General features: G+C 34.4%; 4 protein-coding genes and 1 non-coding gene across 8 annotated transcripts; 3 read left to right on the top strand and 2 right to left on the bottom strand.

The window, feature by feature from the left end:
- Positions 1–4,197: 4,197 nt before the first annotated feature.
- Positions 4,198–5,579, bottom strand: Nd-pdsw (NADH dehydrogenase (ubiquinone) PDSW subunit). Of its 3 annotated transcripts, none has more exons than XM_076327913.1 (5): positions 5,538–5,579; positions 5,091–5,188; positions 4,859–4,994; positions 4,605–4,741; positions 4,198–4,447 (listed from the first exon to the last, which is right to left on the bottom strand). In XM_076327913.1, the coding sequence occupies exons 2-5, from the start codon at positions 5,182–5,184 to the stop codon at positions 4,323–4,325; spliced, it is 492 nt and encodes a 163-aa protein (XP_076184028.1). In that variant the 5' UTR covers positions 5,185–5,188; positions 5,538–5,579; the 3' UTR covers positions 4,198–4,322. The 3 variants fall into 3 exon arrangements, with proteins under 3 accessions (XP_076184028.1, XP_076184029.1, XP_076184027.1); XM_076327914.1 differs by lacking the exon at positions 5,538–5,579 and adding an exon at positions 5,383–5,401; XM_076327912.1 differs by lacking the exon at positions 5,538–5,579 and having other exon boundaries at positions 5,091–5,317.
- A 565-nt stretch (positions 5,580–6,144) lies between these two features.
- Positions 6,145–6,221, top strand: LOC143143924 (small nucleolar RNA U43). The gene has a single exon (XR_012991294.1). It is a non-coding gene; the product is annotated as a small nucleolar RNA U43 (small nucleolar RNA).
- A 45-nt stretch (positions 6,222–6,266) lies between these two features.
- On the top strand, positions 6,267–9,487 carry Rpl3 (ribosomal protein L3). The gene is made up of 7 exons (XM_076327319.1): positions 6,267–6,479; positions 6,895–7,063; positions 7,340–7,475; positions 7,546–7,732; positions 8,444–8,646; positions 8,875–9,030; positions 9,216–9,487. The coding sequence occupies exons 1-7, from the start codon at positions 6,323–6,325 to the stop codon at positions 9,414–9,416; spliced, it is 1,209 nt and encodes a 402-aa protein (XP_076183434.1). The 5' UTR covers positions 6,267–6,322; the 3' UTR covers positions 9,417–9,487.
- A 1,574-nt stretch (positions 9,488–11,061) lies between these two features.
- Positions 11,062–13,251, bottom strand: Sta (stubarista 40S ribosomal protein SA). Its single transcript, XM_076327318.1, has 6 exons — positions 13,123–13,251; positions 12,489–12,650; positions 12,211–12,416; positions 11,737–12,024; positions 11,291–11,518; positions 11,062–11,211 (listed from the first exon to the last, which is right to left on the bottom strand). The coding sequence occupies exons 2-6, from the start codon at positions 12,619–12,621 to the stop codon at positions 11,134–11,136; spliced, it is 933 nt and encodes a 310-aa protein (XP_076183433.1). The 5' UTR covers positions 12,622–12,650; positions 13,123–13,251; the 3' UTR covers positions 11,062–11,133.
- On the top strand, positions 13,183–16,718 carry Asun (integrator complex subunit 13 asun). Of its 2 annotated transcripts, none has more exons than XM_076327317.1 (9): positions 13,183–13,205; positions 14,134–14,208; positions 14,286–14,572; positions 14,648–14,738; positions 14,812–15,019; positions 15,108–15,487; positions 15,587–15,748; positions 15,831–16,162; positions 16,252–16,718. In XM_076327317.1, exons 3-9 carry the CDS (start codon positions 14,289–14,291, stop codon positions 16,535–16,537), a joined length of 1,743 nt encoding a protein of 580 aa, XP_076183432.1. In that variant the 5' UTR covers positions 13,183–13,205; positions 14,134–14,208; positions 14,286–14,288; the 3' UTR covers positions 16,538–16,718. The 2 variants fall into 2 exon arrangements, with proteins under 2 accessions (XP_076183432.1, XP_076183431.1); XM_076327316.1 differs by lacking the exon at positions 13,183–13,205 and adding an exon at positions 13,675–14,033.
- The last annotated feature ends 5,893 nt before the right edge of the window (positions 16,719–22,611 follow it).

Here is a 22,611-nt window from a genome sequence, read left to right as displayed (position 1 = left end):
GCGGGGATCGAATGGTAATGATTATGAGTCGTAAACAAAATTTACAAAATACGAGTCACTTAAATCCATAAAGAGATTAAAGGTTAATATCTCGGGTAAGTTTTATTCAGATTTCATTTTGAATTGAATCAACCAATAGTTATTGTTGCGTAGAAATGAGTTTTTCAAAAATCATTTATCATCCATAGAACGATCAATTCGAAGCCTACCCTATCGGAGAAATTAAAGAGGCCCTTCAATCATACGCTGATCGTCCCTCAGGTACCGATCACTTGTTACAGGTACCATAAATGTAGTCACATCTGCACAGCAAACCTGACCTGTGCATTTTACCGCTTCCCGACATGCCAGATCAAATGTTAATAACAATTTTCCTCTACATGCCAATTTCCACTACGTAGTATGGTCGACCTTGACTATTAGGAAAACATAGAGCCTTGTTCGATCAAGTGTTAAGTTCGATTTTCGATATATTAGCACACCCACGCCGAGGGGAAAAAATCCCATGACAAAAAGTAATGAAGAAACTTGGCACGATTAACGTCGTAGCTCGTGCTGTAAATGCATCGTTATAGAGTTGGGATAGTTTTTCCAGTAGAAAATATAGAAATTGTACAGGACATATAGATAAAAATTTACAGAAAGATAGAAAAAAATATAAATAAATACGAATCGCTTTCGTTTATTTCATTTGGTATTATTGTATCGCATAATTCGTTCTTAACTAATTTAATGGATTAGGTTCGAATTAGGTGAACCGACCCAAACGTAATCACTTAAATTGGTTATCAATGGTAGTAGCAATAGTTTTTTGCAAAAATTTTAGAAACTAAGGCCGAACGATGATCGTGTGTAGGAAAAAGTTGCCGAAAGTGTTGATTTTTACAACATATTGAAAAATCATCGGAATCGGTAAGATCCTTTTTTTTTAAATAGTTACCAAATTTTATTACGGTGCTTTCTCTTCGGTGAGCGAAACGATTCAACTTTCTCCCATACACGCACCTGGCCTCGATATCTTCGTTATCTCTTCGACTACTTTTCCGGGGAGAAGTTCAAGGGCAGAGTTTATCTCATTTACTTTCTTCGCTCGAATATAAGCGATCCCTTTGTCACTACAGTAATGTACGATTAACTTTCACGAGATTTGGTAAGAAGCAGTAAAAGTTTTGCGCGCAGAGTAGCGTATTTTTTTGTAGAACCGAACTTGAATATTGTTTGATGAAGAAAATTATTACAACAGAAGAAAGCGAGGTAGATGTAATACGTCGAGCGACCACGACCGAGAATCTTCAAGAAAATGTTATTACGATAAAAAAATAATCGTACAATATACAAAAGTTTACTCTTCATAGTTTTCATATCATTTTTTCAAAAACGGTACCAATGCATACTAGTACTTCAAATGCTTCTGATTAAAATGAGGTCAAACACGACTCGAATCGGAATACTTTTAATTGACTTAATATGTGTACTATTACACGATATTTAATGTGTCCTTTCTTTTCCACTGGGCAGGTTTCGTTGATCTCGAGATGCTGAATGGAAGAGATTAGGGGGGGGGGGGGGGACGAATTGTGGAAAGTTAACCATACAGATGTTAGTGAAAGTTAACCGTGCAGTAATGCATGTTTCTTCCAGCATTGATCTTATTTAAGCGTATGTCCGCGCAAGAAAAATTTTTTTTCTTATGAAAATTTAATCACGTAGCGAGGAACTCTTCTAAAAGACTCTGACGAGCATTATAACGTTTCCCATCATGGTACAGTGGCGAACTAAATAGTGCAGAGAAAAAATTATGTGCACACATCGTATTAAGATTAGAATTTAAAAACCACGTATCAATTCGCGAAGTGAATAATTTAAGCGATCTTTTAGAAATGTTAAACAATGAAAGAAAACTGTGTAAACAATTAACAGTGTCGCAAAAACTAGAAATCATGGAAGAAATAGAAAAAGGTGTCTCGTTGAAACATTTGGCCAGTGAATTTGGAGTCACTGTCCGCACCATTTATAACATTAAAAAGGACGCGGTGAAACTTCGACAAGAGGTGAAAACAAATCCTACCTCTAATAAGAAAAAAAGATTAAGGGAACCTATAGCCAGCGAAATAGATAAACAATTGTATTCTTGGTTTTTACAACAATCAACATTGGGCGATATTATCAGCGATAGAATCTTACTTGAAAAAGCGAGAGAATTTAGTGAAAATTGCAACGACCCATCAACATTCGTATGTAACAGAGGGTGGATATGGCGTTTTAAAAAACGCCATGGGATACGTTCTTTACAAATGCAGGGTAAAAGTGCAGATATAATTAATAAAACAGCGGAAGATCTTTCTACCGATCTTTTGAAATATTTAGAAGAGGCGAACATTGATCTGAATAATGTTTATAAAACGGACGAAAACTGGTTGACGTGGAAAAGTCTTCCGCGAAGAAAATTGATTCAGTCTACAGTTAAAACGCTAAGTGTTACTAGTGGCATACAGAAAAGAAGAGATTCATCTACTGAAGAAAGAAACGAAAAAGAAGAAGAAAAAGAAGAAGAGTTTCGAGACAAAAAAGTTGAAAAAGCACTTGACCTTATAGCGGCATGGTCAAAACAATATGATTGTTCCGTTCAATTGCACGCAAATGTTTTAAAAGATTTTTTTCATAAAAAACGAATCGAAAAAGGAGATGTATATTTATAAAAATTCGTAAAAAATTCTGATATGTAATACGAAACTTTAAAGATATACAGGATATCTGTAGATATGTATAACATTCGGATATATTTGATTTTATTATTATCCTTTATAAACTATTATTATTATTATTATAACTGTAAACTACACAATGTAAAAGCAAATCTCGATAGTTATAAAAAATTATTTATTTTTCACGTAAAAATTGTTTTCAACTACATAAACAATTGACAAATCATTCATTAGATGACAGATTTAGTTAATTAAAGTAATTTTTGTCTGAAAATATCTTTTCTTTCCTGTGTAGTTTTTCTGTATATCTCAGAAACCAAAATCAATCTGCGCATACATGAGAACTATATTCCCAATATATAATTATCATATTTTCATTTAGATAATGTCCATTTTTTATACAATGTCTATTTTATATCAAAAACATAGTATAGATATGATAAACTATTATCAAAACACAGGCTGTGTTTATAGCTAGTCTCTTATACCTCTTCCTATAATAGGTTGTCAATTGTTATTTATTATGTAAAATATTGTTTACATGCATTAATTTTTGAAACATCGGGATATTTTATTTAACAAATAATAGTTTAACGATGTAAGCTAGGTATATAATAAACTATTTCAAGTTTTAAATACTGCAAACAATTGTCAGAGGTTCACAAAATTCACTCAATTTGTATCTAGATAATGCCAAATATATCAGTATTATATATGTATAAATTATATGCATGTAGTATTATATTTATGTAGAAATTATATGCATCTACATAAGTTTAAGATTCTAAATTGTATATTACTATAGTATAGTTTATTTGAATTACATGAAATGTATGACACTAATATTGATTGTTTTTGTAATTAAAATAAATACTTATATAAGGATATATTGGACTTTAAGTACATTTTAGTGAAGTTTTTTCTTTGTCGTTAATTGATTTATTTTAATAAACTAAAGTTAATAATTTGAAGGTGAACTAATAAAAGAAGACTATTCAACACACATGGTTGGAATAATAATATTTCTTTGTCACCCAATTGCATTTTATTTAAATATTAAACAGTAACATTATATGATAAAATCATATAAATACATATAATGCATACATATCTATGTATTACATAATTTGTAATGTTTTCTATATGATAACTTCTTGTCATAAAAAATGTGTATTATATATGCTTAAATTCTGTATATACAGTAGTATCCACATGTTTAAATATATGGAACATCATGGACTTTCACTGATGTATTTAATATAAAAATAAATTACTTATGAACAAAAAAAGTATAGAATTAATATTAAAATCAATTTTGTGTATATGACAAAATGAGTTCAAGAAATATTGTAAACACTTTTTTCATATAACAAATAATTTTTCTACAAACTATTATACAAAATAAAACAATAAAAGTTGCAAATACTTGTAATACTTTGTAATACGCAACCACAGTTTAAGTATAGAAGGTTTACTATTAGAAGAATGAATATAAAATTTAATATTAATTTATTTTGCTCCTATTACAGAATTTCTATATAATAATATAAACACAGCTTTTATCTCAAAAAGAGATCTGTACTATATCAATATGACAACCTATACAATTTAATATTTTTATATCGGGGCAAACTCTTCCTTCATACCAGTACCAACTGGTCCGTGTCGTCGTTCCCAGATCATACGATGTTTTTGTTTCATAAATGCTTGGATTGCTGTACACTTTATACCAAGATCACCGTCTGTTTCAATATAAAACATTATAGTTACATGACCTATAAAATACCTATTATAACACATTTCTAACTGATTTTTTATAATCTACTGATAATTTAAATATATTATACTTAATGCATTAAATTTTATGAATATATTTTTACAAATATTGGAAACTCCTACATTTTTGAAAATATGCTGCAGCAGCATCATTGTAGGTTTGTTTTACATTTTGACAAAGCTCTAAATCTTTGTTGTTCATATATGTGCAGTCTTCAAAACGTTGTCTTAACAAATATAAAATCTCTTCATCGACCAACCTAGATAAAATTAATTGGAATGAGATATAACATAGCAATAAAATCGTATAAAACAAACATTACTAAAAAAATCTTTGTTACAACGCTTTGTTTAACATTTTTAGAAAAGAAACTTACTTATCACGTTTGAATTGATGTTCTGCTTCAACAATACAAACAATATCAAGTTCACCACATTCATCAATTGTTGGAATACGACGAAATTTTTGATGATACCAGGGATACTTCTTTTGATTCGGCACGACGATCTTTTCTGTCAAAAAAAAATAAGTGTATATTTTCATCGATTTCTGCTTTTCTTTATACTTGTTAGAATAACGGCATAATTAAATGGTTGATTAGATAATACCTCGGAACAAGACAACTGGTCGATCTATTAAGTATCCTATAGAATTAATAAATCGGACAAATGCATTTGGTTCTTCTTCCATTTTTGTATGCATTGATCTAGAAAAAAAGACAAATGTATAACGATTTACTTCGCCAGCAGATTATATTGGTCCTTGCTACTGGCCCGAGTACTATGAAACACTTTCAAACAACATCAATGTCTGAATATTGATGTTCGATATATATCATACAATTACAATATTTGTTATTTATAAATGTATATAATACCAATTTTTTTCTAATAATCTTACAAATATGGGTTTTACTAATTTTTTTTTTATAAAATACAATACTCTTCAATTTTATCGTATAGTGAAATTAAGATTTTAATTTATTTTTCATAAGCAATATATTACTAAACGACATATTATACTTATAAATAATATAATAGTTAAAATATAATTACGATTAAATCTATTAAATGAATTTCTAGTGACGTAACTAATATAGAAGGAGGTTGGTAATAGAGCAAAAACTCCACCTCGCGATACAGACGGACACTAAAAACGTGTCACCAGAAACAGTTAGAGAACCCTTAACAAAAGACATCATGACAACATTTCACAAAAGTTCTCAATTGTAATGATAGTAAAGTTATTGTTTTTTTTGTTTTCATCACTTTCCCTAGACAAATCCACTACAAATTTATACAACATTTTTTCTTTTTATATATTTTTAAATCTAGGTATTTTTGTTTGAAAATGTTTGTAGATCTTGACGGTCGCAGTGGTATAAAAGGAAATTTGGTGTCATACATCCTCCATTTTCATCGTTCCAAGGATAATGGTAAGTAGTTTGTTGTTTGTCGTAGAGAAATTCTTACGCGGTTCAATGTGTATCCTCTTAAAATTTCAAAATTATCCTTAAATATTTTAATTAAATTTTACACGAGACAATCGTCGTTTCGAATCTTATTTTCGATTCACAATAGATTAATTACAAAGTTTTGTACAATCGTTAGAAATGAATTCACTTATGGCGGCCACGTGTCGAGTTTTGTCCGTTTGCGTTACATGATGATTCTAGTTGTGTACAGTTTATGGTTTTTAACTGAATAACCATGAAGAAAATTCTAGGGCGGTCTGACTTTTGAATTATTCAAAAATTTATTTAATTTGTTTGTATCGTGTATTTAACGTAAAATTCGTTGCACAGTCGCACAGAAAGTTCAGTGCACCTCGTCACGGGTCTATGGGATTCTATCCCAAGAAGAGATCTCAACGTCATCGTGGGAAAGTTAAGGCCTTTCCTAAAGACGATCCGAACAAACCTGTTCATTTAACAGCTTTTGTCGGTTATAAGGCCGGAATGACCCACGTGGTCAGGGAAGCCGATCGTCCAGGATCGAGTAAGTTGATCCAAGAGTATGTTTTTAATAGAAAATCCACTTGTACATTTTTTTTTTCAATGAGGGAACGTAGAATTTATATTTTTGTCATCGATTACATTTACAAGACACTTTGTAATATCGTCCGACACTTTGGCTTTAATTTGATAGATACAGAAATGTATTGGTCAATTTTGGTCGCGGTTCAAGAGCTGTTTGATATTGTGCAGTATGGTCTCAACCGCAGTGTCGAAGAACAACTATGTGCCCTGCTTATGCAGAGAGCATGTAGGCAAGGCATATTCCATAAACTCTTTGGAACCCATTGGGTGATGACCATTGAGATAAACCATGTCTAGTACAGACAGATCTTTTTATTTTAAGCATTGTTAATTTTCTTTTAAGAGTGCTACATATGGATGTTATATGTTTTTAGAGGTGAATAAAAAAGAAATTGTGGAAGCAGTTACCATTCTTGAGACACCACCTATGATTGTGGTTGGTGTAGTTGGCTATATAGAAACTCCCCATGGGTTACGAGCTCTTACTACTGTTTGGGCGGAACATCTTTCTGAAGACTGCCGTAGAAGGTTCTATAAGAATTGGTGAGAAAATCTTTTGATTTAACATTTTGGTACTTTTAATGTTTGTTCTGTAAGGTTATATTGTACAATATGTATTAAAATCAATTCTGAATTAGCTCTCCGCTCATTCTGATGAGAGTAAATATTTGGATTTAACCAAGAGCAAAGTGCTCTTTAAAAGGTTGATCTAAAAACTGTGTACAGTCTCCACTCATTATGAAGAGACTGGCACATTACAGATGGATCATGATGGTAGATGTGCATAGAAAGACAGCCATTACGGTTTCTTTTCTGTAGGTACAAGAGCAAGAAGAAGGCATTTACAAAAGCTTCCAAAAAGTGGCAGGATGATCTTGGTCGTAAATCAATCGAAAGTGATTTGAAAAAGATCATCAAGTACTGCAAAGTTGTACGAATTATTGCGCATACTCAGGTAATTCTTCAAAAATATACTTCTCATGAGTAAATAAACTTTTGATTTCTGATAAATTATTTTTAAATAGATGAAACTATTGAAACAACGCCAAAAGAAAGCCCACATTATGGAAATCCAATTGAATGGTGGAACTATTGAACAGAAGGTTCAATGGGCACGCGAACATCTAGAAAAACCTGTACCTGTTAACAATGTCTTTGCTTCGGATGAAATGATTGACGTGATTGGTGTCACTAAAGGAAAGGGATATAAAGGTAGGTTTAATGACTCTTTCCTTTTTTTATGTGTAACATACATTTTGAAGAGCATTCAATTAAATACTCGGACTGTATGATGAAAAAGCATGATTAACATTTATCTGATCATTTTGACGATATTATCATGCTGCCTTCCTGCTGAAGTCCTTGGTTATTAACCCTTTCGCTATAGCGGTCTTTTGTTAGAACGCTTCTGTTAAATAAAGCGTCGCGTTTAAAAAAGTTGCTTTTGCAATAATTTTTTGAAAAATAACTTCTTTAAAACAAAATATTTATAATTTTTTAATAAACTTTAATCGTTTAAATGCCAAAAGCCTTTACAGATATCAGATTAAAAAATGTCGAGTGATGCAATCGTGCTCCTCTTGTTCCTTATAACGTATGTATAAACAAAATCCAAGCGTGCAATAAATTTGATTCTGCGGATTTATGGACTGGCACTTCCAAAAACTAAACAAGCAATTGCGTCACATGGCACTCGAACGATTAATAAAAAACTGAAAATTCGAAGTAAATATACGGTATACCTTGGCAAACCGATTACAGACGTCTGTCGTATTTAAGTGGTGTTATGTGGAGAGTAACTATTGTCGCTCATCGTAGCAAAAGGATTAAAACGTTACCCCTATGACTACTATCAATTTCTGATTCGTGCATACATTGATTTAATTAACGTATACAGTTCTAAAAAGGTGTACCATTTTATAGGTGTTACATCACGTTGGCATACAAAAAAACTACCACGTAAAACACATAAAGGTTTAAGAAAAGTTGCTTGTATTGGAGCTTGGCATCCGAGCCGCGTGTCGTTCACCGTTGCACGTGCTGGTCAGAAGGGATACCATCATCGCACAGAAATGAATAAGAAAATCTACAGAATTGGACAAGGCATTCACACAAAAGACGGCAAGGTATTTATCTATTACTTTTCGTATAAAAGCTCGCCTCTTCCCTATGTTAGTCTTACTCAATGAAGATTAATAATATCATAGGAGGCGAATATAAATGACTTGTAGTCATAGTACCTAAAACATTTACTTATGTTTTTGGTCTCCAAATCAAGTGACACAAACGTTTTTTATTATATGTTAAAAACTCGATTAGAAAGAACTGGTTATAAAGTTCACTATTTATTTTAGGTCGTGAAAAATAATGCTTCGACAGAGTACGATCGCACCGAAAAAACCATCACTCCTATGGGCGGTTTTCCTCATTACGGTGAAGTGAATAACGACTTCATTATACTTAAAGGTTGTTGTATGGGGCCAAAAAAACGTGTAATTACATTGCGTAAGGTAAGGAATCACGATTGTTTTTCAAAACTGTGCTGTTAGCTTTCTGTGATGAATAACTTAAAGAGCCAAACATGTTCATTATGAAATTTTAATGATATCTAATGATAGGACTGATATTTTCGGTAGAACTTAAAACTGGTTTTTCTATTCCATTGTATCTACGATATAAAGATCTATGTTTACAGTCTTTGTTGGTACATACCAAACGATCCGCATTAGAGAAGATCAATCTCAAATTCATCGACACCAGCTCTAAATTTGGGCACGGTCGCTTCCAAACTGTAGCTGACAAGGTTTCGTTTATGGGACAGCTAAAAAAAGATCGTATTCGCGAGGAACAAGCCAAAGCTACAACATCAGCACCATCAGCAGCAACAGCTCAGTAAAACTGTTTATTCTAAGTTGTATACGATGGATAATGAAAAGTGGACATGAATACAAATTTTCGTTTCGTCAACGTTGTTATATATTTCTGTGGTTACCAATCACCAAACTATGCAAATAACTTAGAATATTTATAAAATAAATAACTACTTAATTACACCAATTTTTCTGTAAATCAACTGCGCTTGCAAAAATAATATATCCCGTGGGAAAACTAATAACGAATACTCTTTATTGTAGAAGCTACAATAATTTGTTAAATTTATATAATTTCTAAAATCAGCAAACTAGGAATATCTAATATTTACATTGATAGATTTCTTAACAAGGTCTATATTCACATTCTAGCACTTTTAAATCCCTTTTACGTAAATAAACAATTAATCGTGATACTTAACAAACTAAGGTTGAATCAATTTGTACAATAGAATTGCCAACAATTGAAAAATGCAATAATTTATCATGAATTCTCTTACTGCATTAAAAATATATTTTATGTTAATAAACTTAAAGGAAAAAATATTTAACAGACCAATCATACAATTTAAATAAGGTTTGGAGGATTTCTAATAATTTGTAAAATTATTTAATAAACTAATTCTGTTGTTCACATAGCACAAGTGGCGCAATCTGTGGCTACTAGGCCAAGTTTGTCGAGGAATACTTTCTATTTACGTCGCTAGATGTCGCAACGAGTACTTTATTCACATTCTGGCAGTTTTAAATCGCTTTTTTACGTAATTAAACAACTAATTAACCAATATTACTTTAGAAACTAAGGTTGAATTAATTTATACTATAGAATCATTAGCTGTTTTATTAATAAATATTTTATTTGTAAATTACATGACAAACAATGCTCTTATTAAAAAACACTTGAAATTTTCTGAATCTGGATTGCTAATTGACACAAATATATATTTTGCATAAGTTAGTAATAAATGGTTTGTATAAATATTTCGCCAATACTTTAATAATGAAGAAACGGTGGAGACCACGATGGCCGGAAAATCCATTGTTTTCGTAAAACATCATCTCTTTTTAATGCGACTTTGCTTATTTTAAAACGAAATGGTTATACTTTTCTATGACCTGAACAATAAATTACTACCTTGATGTTTTATAGGCTAAATGCTTTTTCGAAGACTGATAATTTTTACAATTTGATCGAGATTCGAAGTAAAAGTTGATCTAACATGTTCTAACATGTTGCTTAATGTTTTAAAACATGTAAAATAATGATTGTTTATTAGATACATTAAATTAATATTCGTTTAATTCTTATAACTTATACAATTCGTGTAGTCATATTTTTTACTTAAAAAAATCGAAATTTAATTAATTACTTTTCTAAACAGAAAAGTTATTGTGAAAAACACTTGTTAATCAATAATCGATGCGTGTAGCGCTTTAACAGTGTCATTTGGACCTCAACGAAAAATTCTTCGCGAATAATGTTTCAACGAAATATTTTAATCCATCATTTATACTAGGATATTATTAATAATTATTTAAATTATGGTTTTACATCAGTTACAAGTCTAGAAGAACAAATATTAAATATATTCACTATTAGATAAATATTTTCTAAGAGCTACCTTAAATTTATATTCAATTTGATTGTTGGAAAAAAAAGGCAGATTGGTGTCAATTTTTATTCATTTTATTGTATTCACTGTACAAAATGTATCAGTGTATGGAAATTCTGAAAGAATAAAATTACCAATTTTCGGTTGTGGCACCTCCCCAGCTCTGATTGGTAGTAGATGGTGTAGTTGTAGTCCACTCTTCTGATGGCTATATAGAAAATAAATACAGTTAATAATTTCGAGTACCAGTTGATACATTATTAAACATTTATTAAATTCATATTTACTTGAGCAGCCCAGTCTCCGCTTGCCTGGAAAGCTGGAGCCGCACCTGCAGCTGGAACAGCAGCTGCAGTTGGTGTTGCAACATCATCTGCCCAATTTTCAGTGGTAACCGCAGCCGTTGTCTCAACATCATTGGCCCAACCAGATTCTGCAGTAGTTGGAACTTCAACAGGTCCTGTGAACTCTTTGACTGGTGCAATTTCTTTAGCTGCTTGTTCTTCTTTTTCAGCCTGCAATAATGCAATGATATCGTATTATCATTTGGGAATTATTAGATAAGGTCAAATACGTTTTTAAAACAGTTTCAGAAAAGATTAAGCCATAATTAAATAAAGTCAACAACCATTTTTCTGGATACTACTTTTTCATCATGTATAAAATGAAAGAAAGAAACAACATAAAATGTAGGTAGAATGAATTTGATTCAATTTATATCAATGATACAAACCTCTTCTGGATCTCTGTAGAAGAATAAATCAACAACGACGTCCCATTTACTCTCGCGAGCGATAGAACCTCTTAATCGAAGTACCTCTCTTGCTAGTAACCACCACATGAGACCAACACAATGAAGACTCTTTGTGTTACATGGAATTGCAATATCGACAAAACGAAGAGGTGAATCAGTATTACAAAAAGCAATGACTGGAATGTTCACATAACTGGCCTCAGTGATAGGTTGGTGATCGGTAGATGGATCAGTAACTATCAACAGACGCGGCTCACGAAAAGCAGACTGAAAGTAATTACTAAAATTAATGCATGGAATTTAAAACTAGTTAAATGTTCATTACATTATTATATAAAATCAGAAAAGATTAAGCCAAAATAAACCAACAAATATAAGTTATGGTAAGTCATTGTTCATCATTGTGTATAAAAATAAACAATGTATAATTTTTAATATTGTAGCAAACACAACCTGAATTTGATTAGTAAAGGCACCAGGTGTGAAACGACCAGCAATAGGTGTAGCACCAGTATGTTGTGCAAATTTTAGAACAGCCCTTTGTCCAGTTTGACGGCAACTAATGACGAAAACTTCGCTAGGATGTTCAATAGCAACAATGGCACGTGCTGCCAGTAGTAATTTTTCCCATGTGTGGCGTAAATTGACGATGCTAACACCTAAATTTGAAAAATAAGACATTATTCATTTTCAATTAAAAATAAAAATATTTGATTATAAATAAAACTTACCATCATTTTTCTTCTTATAGACGTATTGTTCCATTTGGAAATTTATATTTTCCGCGCCCAAATGTGTAAATGCAGCTAACATTTTAGTAACATCATCCTCTTTCAGGGACAATACGTCTAGACCTCCTGACATCTTAACGTTTTGGTTGACTTACGAGTAACCTGAACATAAGTATTAATATAAAATATATCAAATAACATTTTGTACGTTATGTTTTCCATTGCAATCACTGTCGAAATGAATATTCATTTTATTCGTTTAAAGAAGTTGCAAATATAACCTCCCCTTATAACCTAAAATAAGTAGCAAACTCAATTCGGGAAAATAAAATTTGAGAAATACCATCATAATTTATTATGTACCCTTTTAGTACAAAAATTTTAATGTGTAACATATGAAAAACCGACAATTCGCAATATTGAATTATTGTTACTATAGAAAAAGTTTTGTTAAAAGTATACCACGTGCGTTAACCAACTTGATTACATAAATTTATTGTAATTACTTGCTATTCGTACAAATTTTTACATCAATTTTAAATGTAGGATAATTCCTGCTCTTTTATTAACAATATTTTACTTTTTACAGAAAAATATGAGTTATAAATAAAGAAAAGTGTTACAGCAATCTTACGTTATCAATGCCACTAGGAGACTTCCAAGCGGAAAGGAAGTTCTGTTTGCACATACGTTACACATAACGCTACATGATATGAGGTGAATGGAAATAATATTTATTTTGTAATAAGAAAGTTCAATATTGTAAAAATGAAACTAAACATTTCAAAATTTTTGTTTTAACAGAATACAATCTAAAATAAAGAGAAAATAGTAAATTAATTATCTACGAACGAAACGCCCGTTCTAGCGGAAGTGTATCGAAATTCTACCGGGGAATTTTGAACGTTAACAGGACACGATACAGACAAATCGTTAAATTAATCTTAATAAAGCACTATCAAAATTTGTCGTAGCTTATTAATTATTTTTTTAGGTATATGAGAAAATTATTCAATAATGTTGTAGAATAAAGTTTATATGTTGTGCAAACTACAATAATAACGTTGATATTCCTATAGCGTTGAATTGTAATACGATAATTGTAGAGAAATGCAAAAATACAATAATATTCTTACACAACCAATGCATATTATCATATAATCCTTATAACGGTAGAAACGTAATATTAACGACATCGAAGTATCTCATATCCTAACCTATAATGTGTGATACTTGCGTAGCACTATTCTCCTTTTTATAAATGTATAATAAATAGGTTGCAATGTATTGAATTTGAAAAAAGACGATTTCCTAAAGTGGTGTAGGAGAATGTATCCAGCAAATCATAAGACTATTTTTGTTTTGGACCATACACCGTACTTTGGTATATCTACCGAATGTTCGTTGGAGTTTGATTTTTTGAAGAGTCGCGGTCAGAATTTAATTCCTTTGGCACCTGTTTGCAAATCTTTGTGGACTACCAGTGTAGAGGCCTCTCTAGAATATTGTCGTATTGTGTGGGACCTTTTTCCAGCTGGAAAATTGGTATATTATTTTGTACAGTAATTTTTAATTATTGTTTATGAACAAAATTCATATGATTCTAAAATAAAATGCTATTAACATTAGTGTTACTTAATTCCAGATAAGGTTTGTGGTAACCGATCGTGCAGCATACGTATTAAACTCATGGAGTCCATCGCAGCAAAATTTAAACCATGTAAGTTTTCATAGATTCTTCCTTTATACTTTTACATCGTAAAATAGTAGTTCGGACAAAGATTGTTACGATTTTAGATAATGAATGGCACAGCCATTTTGGGAGTACCAACAAAGACTCCAGAACCTGGAGAAGATTACTCTGTGATACATGGATTACGGGTGGCTATTGAGACATTGAACGAGTGTTCGGAAATTCAACATGAGAAGAGAACATCGTTAAATGAAAATGCTAGTAAACTTGTTAACAGAGGTAGAGTAATATGTATCACCAGTGCGCGAGATAATAGCAATATGAAGAGCTTGGAAAATATATTTTTGAACGAATTAGCTCAAGAGAATAAAACTGCATTAGCTTCAGATCAGTTGGTATCTTTGTATATGATTTTTAGAAGTTAAAGACTATTGATTTTGTAATATATTCTTCTCTTTTATTTCAGTTTAATACCTGTAGATTATTGTCATCTGGTTATACTAAATATTTTTCCTAACAATATCGAGTCACAAGTTACTAGTCAGGGACCTCGAGAGGTACTTTACTTATGTATTTTCATTATGTTTATTCGATTTGACGAAAGAAATAATGTTTTATATTTTGTTTCAGGTTTCGCCACTGTTAACGGTAGAAGTGCATTCAATTAAGGCACCTGCTTTACATTCAAAATTGTCCCACTTAATTTTGTCTCATTACGATCTAGCAAGTACCACAGTAACTGGTATACCGATGAAAGAAGAACAGAATGCTAGTTCCTCTGCAAATTATGATGTTGAGATATTTCATTCATCAGCTGCACATTCTGCAATCCTAAAAGGTTTTTTGATTAAACACAGTATTAAGTTGTAAAGTGAAAATTAGTATAATTAAAATTACATTGCAAACGTATTTCTTTTTCCTTTCAGGAAATCCACAAGATTCAGCTTTGATCAAAACATTTAGGAGATTCGAAGAAGGATCAGAGTATGAAACAGTAACTCTGAAATGGTGTACACCACGAGGATGTAGTGCAGCCGAAATGCAAAATTGCACAGCTATGCACAGAATTACACCGGTAGATGTAAATAGTAGACCTTCGTCCTGTTTGATTAATTTCCTTTTAAATGGTAGGTCAGTAATGCTCGAAATGGCCAGAAAAAGTGGCGGGAAGACTATTTCTCATTTACTCGCGGCACATGGTGGAGAAATTTTTATACATACGTTATCTACTGCCAGAAGCGTATTGGAGGATCCACCCTCCATTAGTGAAGGTTGCGGTGGACGTGTCACTGATTACAGAATAACCGTAAGTATAATCAGATTTAAATAATTTGTTTTTCGAGATTAAAATTTTTCACCAAAAGCTTCTTGATTAGAGATACATTTTATACGTTGCTTGTTACAGGATTTTGGAAGACTTATGCGAAATAATGTACTTGTACCTTTAAAACGAAGTACAAGCAGTAATAGTGAAGGTCCAGCAGAAAAGATGAGATCGAGATTGGAACGGCACACAAAGTATTGGCCAATCACTATTTCTAGTACTCTTATGTTTAATTTAAAACAGGTATTTATTTCAAACGAATCAAACTTAATTTCGGTTAACATTTAATCTGTCTGTATCGATTAATGAAAATTTTGTATCGAAGTTAATAGAACCATTGCCGGATTTAATGGTAAAGGAGGAACTCACTGCTGAAGAGGTCGTACAGTGTAAGCAAGTGATCTTTAGTTTGTTGCAATTGGAAGCAAAACACGAAGCCCTACCTTTGCCAAGTATAGGTGGGGGGCGTGGTGGTAAAGGTGGTGTACGTAGAGAAGAACACTATAGACTCTTGTGGGGAGAACTAGAAACGTTTCTCAAACATCATGTTAATAATTCTGCCGCGCATTCTGAAGTTCTGACTTGTCTTCTTGAAGTACGGAGCAAAGACGATAAGGATAAGGTCGAATTGGACCAGGCATTACGCGAATTGGATGGGTATGTGTAAGATATTTTGAAAATAAAAAACAAGTTCTCCTTTTTTCTTGGTAAAAAATACTAACAATTGTCCGTTTATTCATACACAGTTTTGGAAAAGAAGATGGAACCGCTCGGGCGAGTGTAATAAGAGCAACAACCGATTCACCGATGTCACCACCACCTAGCACGTCGATATCCCTTGGAAAGCAACTTCTCAAGGGTAGTCTCTACGCTCCTAAAAGTTTGTTGGACGTTTGGTTACAGCGAAGCGCGCCTAAAGAGAAAAAGCCAGATTTCCATGGAAGAATTAATAGCGATGGTCTCAAAGCAAAGTTGTATCCCAACTTAAAAGAAACTGGCCGAGAGCCCCGTGAACCTATTCTAGAGGGTTGATTTAGAAAATTACCTATCATTTGGAACGCGTACATCCGAGGTAAAGTCAATTAAGCGACAAACTGAACATAACTTTTCTAACAATTACATCGATTGTCACGCGTTATCTTCGTCAATGTCCACGAACGATGTAAGTACGACGGTTCTTTTAAGCAAAAGAAAAATAATACTTTCTTAAACTGTATAACGAGTTGACTTTAATTTCACGATATGTGTATTACCTCTCCTTTAAAACCAATATATCGGCAAACACGAGGAAAGATATTGAAATATCGAAATGACATCTCAAATGCTTTGAGTGTAATCATTACGAGATTCCAAATTCAGAGAAAAAAAGAATTCGCTTCTCTCGGTAAATAACAGAATCCTGAAATGTCTAAAGCCAAAGACGACACGCAACATCGATAGTGGCGATGAGGTAAATTTTTCTACACTTGTTCGATAATTTTTCAACAAATTAAAATACATAATTGTTTGGCTACTCTGAAAACAACGAAACATTAAAAAATCTTAAAATAACGTTGCTCGTTATCATACGATACAAGTATTTTTGTTTTAGAATTCTATGTTCACCTGCACAATCGTGAATTAATTTATAAATTTTCCGTTCTTCCGTTTTCGTTTTTACAAAGACATTTAAGGACTTTTAAAACTTTCAACACTTGTAAAACCTTCAAGATTTCCTAGACCGCGAAATTATCCAAGATTTCTTATCCCGAAGGTCTTCTAAAACGTCCGAACCATTTTACTATGGAATAAATATTTGCAACTTTAATATTACTTCTTTGTCGCAGTAGTCTCAAAAAAGAAGTAATTTTCGATAAAATGCGTACTCGTGTTGTACGAGTTTCCAAGAGTTTTTACGTACAAAGTAACTGTAAGAAATATTTTGCAAAACGTTCGTCAAAGGTGCTATTAAACAGCACTACGTACTAGAAGGTTTTCGAATTGTTGAATAACAGCTCGAGCAGCTTCTAGAAAGAATTTAATTGTTCTTAAACGTTTATCGTTGAAACTCTTGCTCATCTTGAAATAATCTCAAAACTCGATATACGAGTTTCGCATGCACCAATTGCAAAAATTAAATTGCACCGAGTGTAAACACGCGTGAACACTCCATGCTTGGAAACAACAAAATCCTTCGACTGGATCGAATACGTACACGCGTACGTGCAAGTACATTTATACTTCGGTAATAAATTTTATTTTCCACGAACCTTCCTGCCAACGGCGCACAGTCTAGTATTTTGTTGCGTCGATCTACAATAAAAAATAAAACCAAGTATTTTCCGTAATGGAACTATGTATCGCGTGAACGTAAATCTTGTTTAAATAATATAAAATTCACGATAATGTACGTGGTTTTGGAATTTCACTTCATAAAAGAATGACCGAAAATCATTTTCGTTCTAACGTTTTCTTTATCAAGGGAGCTCGGTCTGACGGAGGTGAAGTTTAGAAAACACTGCAGTATACGTGTGTCCCGTTTACCGCTGGAAAGGTTAAAGAATAAATTGATAACAAAAATAACCACGAGACACTGGATTATTGGGTCGAAGCGTTTTAGACCGCTGTGGGTCGTTCGAATAGTAATATTAGTAACAGCAATATGCCTTGGTAATATTTCATAAAAAAACGAGTCACAACTACGGTTCAAGAGCCTATTCTTATAAGTATTTACAAATATGTAAATATATACGAAACCTTCGTATACACTATCGTTCAAAAGTATTCGATAGTTTTTTAATACTAGAAGCCGGTACGAAAAGATTATTATTTGTAAGAAGTTAATAATTTACGTAACTTTGCCGTTTTTTCGCGAAAGAAAATATTTACGATCAAAATATAACCAAGTTCAAAGACACATCTTCTTTAATAAACAAAAATAAACGTTTATTCCACGGGATGTATAATCGTATTTTTGTACACCGATGGCAAAATTGTATCGGTGTATCGAGTAGGGGTTAAAGCAAATTATCGTCGATATTATTTATCAACACGTATTTGTTGATATTTAAGTACGGTATCGTTGCAATTTAAACCATCGAGTATCCTCGAGACTTTGCAATTAGGAAATCCAATTTCCGATCGATTGATCAAAGGTGGAGTCGTTATTGTTAAAAATCGTGTTGGACTTACCGTTAGCGATAAAGCGGTAGAAAAAATTATTTTTTTTTCGAATTGCTATACAGTTATAAACGAAATGTCTACAAATGAAAATGTACCACGGAAAATTAATTTTCCAAATATGTTACATCATGTTTGTCCTTGTATAATTATTCAAGTTGAATTTCTATTCTTATGGTATTTATCGGGAGTGTCTCGTTTCCTTGAATTTGAAAAATCGAGATCGACAGCGAACAATTCATCGGATTCGAATTTATCAAGGTTTAGCGATAATCGTACGTGTGTAATTAAACACGTATCGAACTCGATGCGATCGATGGGCATCGATCAAGTTGCTCGAAGACATTCGAAAGTGAATATCTATGGGGTCGAGTGCGTTTCACCTCCGTCGCTACTTTTGCACGATAGTGTACGTAACGTGTTCACTGGACAATTTTGAATCGCATCGTGTCGATCGCGTGTACACATTCGATTCTCTTTTTCCACGATTGTTGGGAACGTTCTTGCTTTACGAAGCATCGGTGCGCGGTAATTTTGTTAAAAAAAAAAATGAAAAGACCGACGAAAAACTCGTGACTCGTAGGCCTTCGAATTTTCGTATTGGAAAATATCAAGTGGGGTCCGAAAACTTTATTTTCACCTGAACCGCCATTGGAAAACGAGTAAAGAAAAAGAACAACGAGACAACTGTTGAAGGAAAAACGAGTTCGATAATTCGGTCTACGAAGAGCCAAATCTTGCATACACGGTTTCTTAACACGTTGAACGCCATGGTGGTCACTGGTAACCGGTGCTCTAAATTTCCGCAAAAGACTCGCAAGGAACGAATCTCAATACTTGTGAACTTGAAAATAATATTCCTGTCGTTGGCAATACTGTAGAATAACAAGTACACCGACGAATTATCGAATTTTCTTTGTTCCACAGTTTGAACAAATGTCGAGAACATCCTTAAATATGGAAAACCAGGGTAGCAGTTGACACGTTAACGTACACGCGGGTAGTTTACTCGAATAATATGAAATTCCAGAACCGCGTATTACGGTTAATTGTATATTTCTTAAAGAAGATCGACACGAAAGAACGCTGGAAAATATGCTGCCGTCGAGAGAAAGGTCCACGAAGAACAATCGTAATTACTTCGCAAGGAGCCGATAAATTCTAACAAAACGATAATATACCAACAACAATAATACAACAACAATAGTCTATCCTTGGAAAGTTAAAGAGTACATATATGTATATATATACGAAAAGGTGAGCTTCGCGAAGGATACTCGTATTTCGGTGCATTCCTCGAGTCGCATTCGCGACACTCGAGGAAACGCACCCGTATCATCCCGTACGCGGGTTTCTCGGTGGAACGTCGAGTCGGAACGGCGCACGGAATCGCGATAAGTATTCGAACGTGTACGAATTCGATCGAGGAGAACGATCGGGCTAACCGGAATAAAAATATCGAACGGTTCGGTCGTTGTTCGAAGCGGGGCCCCCCGCTTGGCGCGTCGCTCTCGCGTGAAATAGAAAACGATCGGCGTGTGTCCAGGTACGAAAGTGGACGTAGGTTCGTACGCGCGCAGCTGTCGGAGCTCGGAGAGTCGAAGACACGGCTGCAGCCACCGCGAAAGTGTATCAGTGGTGCAACGAAAGCGATCCCAGCGGCCCTCGTGCCCGCGTCCTTCTCGTCCCACGTCGTTTTACAGAGCAAGAGCAGACACGTCTGCCGGGCGTCTGAGCCACCGCGTTACGTTGACCTCCATCGAAACTATAGCTCTATCGTCTCCCTACCCTGGCCGGCTGGAATTCCGCCGCTAATCGATGGAAGGAAAGAGGAAGGAAGGTATGCCCCGCACATAATACGTATAACGCGAGCACGGCTCAAGCCCGTGGAAAAGAGTGACGAAGACAGAATCGACGGACGCGGAGAAGCACAGAGGGAGGAGAAGAGGCGGAAGGGGATCAGAGAGTACAAGTGCGTGACGTAATGGTTCATTCATCCCGAGACAGACGATATCCCGGCCAATGGTGTACATACACAGCCACGCACTCGCTCGTGTACGCAGGCAGCCAGGCACGCACGCACGCATGCACGCACGTAGGCATGCACGCACGCACGCACGCACGCACGCACGCACGCGTCTTTCGATACACGTGTGCGCGTACTACGGGTGCGAATCGGTGTTCGTAAGCTGCGTGTCACGCGAAATGCACACGCGCACGTGGTTGCTCCGTTCGGTTTGCTCGTTCCTTGCCGCGGCCAGTTTGCACCGCAGTAGGGCCGCGTCTGTGGTCCATGCTCTCGAGTTCGATCACTCTCGGCTCCCATTCGTTGCAACGCGGTCCTCCGCCGACGAAACGTACGCGATTCGACGACCCTTTCCGCCGAAAGCTCTCGCCGGATCCGCGTCGACCGGTCAACGTGTTCGCGCTTAACCCCCTCGCGGGACGTGGACTGTCCTGCACGGCTAGGAGTAGCTTCAAAAACCGTGAGAGAGATTTCGAAGCTTACACGGGTCACACTTCTCGTACACGAATCTCTCGAGTCTTTCTTCTTTCTCGTTTTCCTCGCGCGAACTGTGCCACGTCTTCGCTCGTTCGAATTTTTTTCCTCTTCGGTGCAACACTTGGGGCAAAATGTCCTTAACGAGGAATACTTCTTTCGTTGATGTAAGAGAGAAGTATTTTTTTCGTTGAGGTACAATTCGGGGGAATACTTCTTTCGTTGATCTAAGAGAGAAGTATTTCTTTCGTTGAGGTACAATTCGGGGGAATACTTCTTTCGTTGATTTAAGAGAGAAGTATTTCTTTGGTTGAGGTAAAATTCGGAGGAATGTTTCTTTCGTTAATATAATACCGAATCGGCTGCTAGATACGTTTGTATTGCGGCGATAAATAACGAAACTGTTCGATACCGTGGCATTCGGTAATCTACCGAATAATTTTAACAAAATGTGATATTTTATCTATTATTGCGTATATATTACACAATAGATAAAATATCGCATTGTGTATATATTGCGTAATAGATAAAATACTACATTGTCTATATATTACACAATAGATAAAATATCACATTGTGTATATTACGCATGTGTATCTTTGGTCGAGTGGTCCAAACGGTTTCTATTACATAATTGTTGTTTACGTAAACAAAGGAACGCGAAACGTTATCTATTGCATACGGAGACGAACCGTTTAAGGCTGTGAAAATTCTTCGTTGATTCGAGTAGTTAAGAAAAAGAAACAAGGGATGAAAAAGACGTCGAATTTTGTCGTACCTGGACGTTCGGTTGGAACGCAACCCGAGACGGTATTCGACGTGTAAAGATGGGTATCGACTTGTTGCGTATCGTTCGGTGATACGATTCGATGCAAGATATTCGATTATATCGAATTTTGATACGCAACAGGGAATAGAATATTCTCTTAGCGTTGCTCCTTGCAAGCTATTCCGTATACTTGTTTCCATTTATCGTAACCATTTTCTTTCGTATTATTATTTTCTTTTTTTTCTTTGCGTAATTCAGTTACGTTGCATCACGTGGATTCTTGCATCGTTTCTGCACTTTTAATCGGTCAGCCCGTAAATGGATAAACGAACGTCCACGTAATTTGTCCCAACAAGCTAGAAAACACCATCGACTCGATCGACGGGGAAAACGATTTACAATATTTTCCAAATCGAGTATCGCATAAGACGTACCGTACCGTACGCGCGTACACGCGTATTTATTTTACGTCTGAAAAATCGATTTAATTTTTCGACAACCGTCCACGTACCGTTTCGAAATAAGCGAGTTTCCGGTCGGAGTTCGTTTGTTTCGTCGAATGTTCCCCCCTCCCCCGCTTTCGAACGTTGACGATTAATTCGAAACGCGTACAGTGCTTTATTAATCGTTTTTGACGACGATTCGATTGCGCGTTGGTCCGAGAGGCACGGGAACGAA

Source organism: Ptiloglossa arizonensis, chromosome 2 (assembly GCF_051014685.1).
Source record: "Ptiloglossa arizonensis isolate GNS036 chromosome 2, iyPtiAriz1_principal, whole genome shotgun sequence".
Lineage (NCBI taxonomy): Eukaryota > Metazoa > Arthropoda > Insecta > Hymenoptera > Colletidae > Ptiloglossa > Ptiloglossa arizonensis.
The sequence above is the reverse complement of the archived record's forward strand: the minus strand, read 5'-3'. Positions and strand labels throughout refer to the sequence as shown.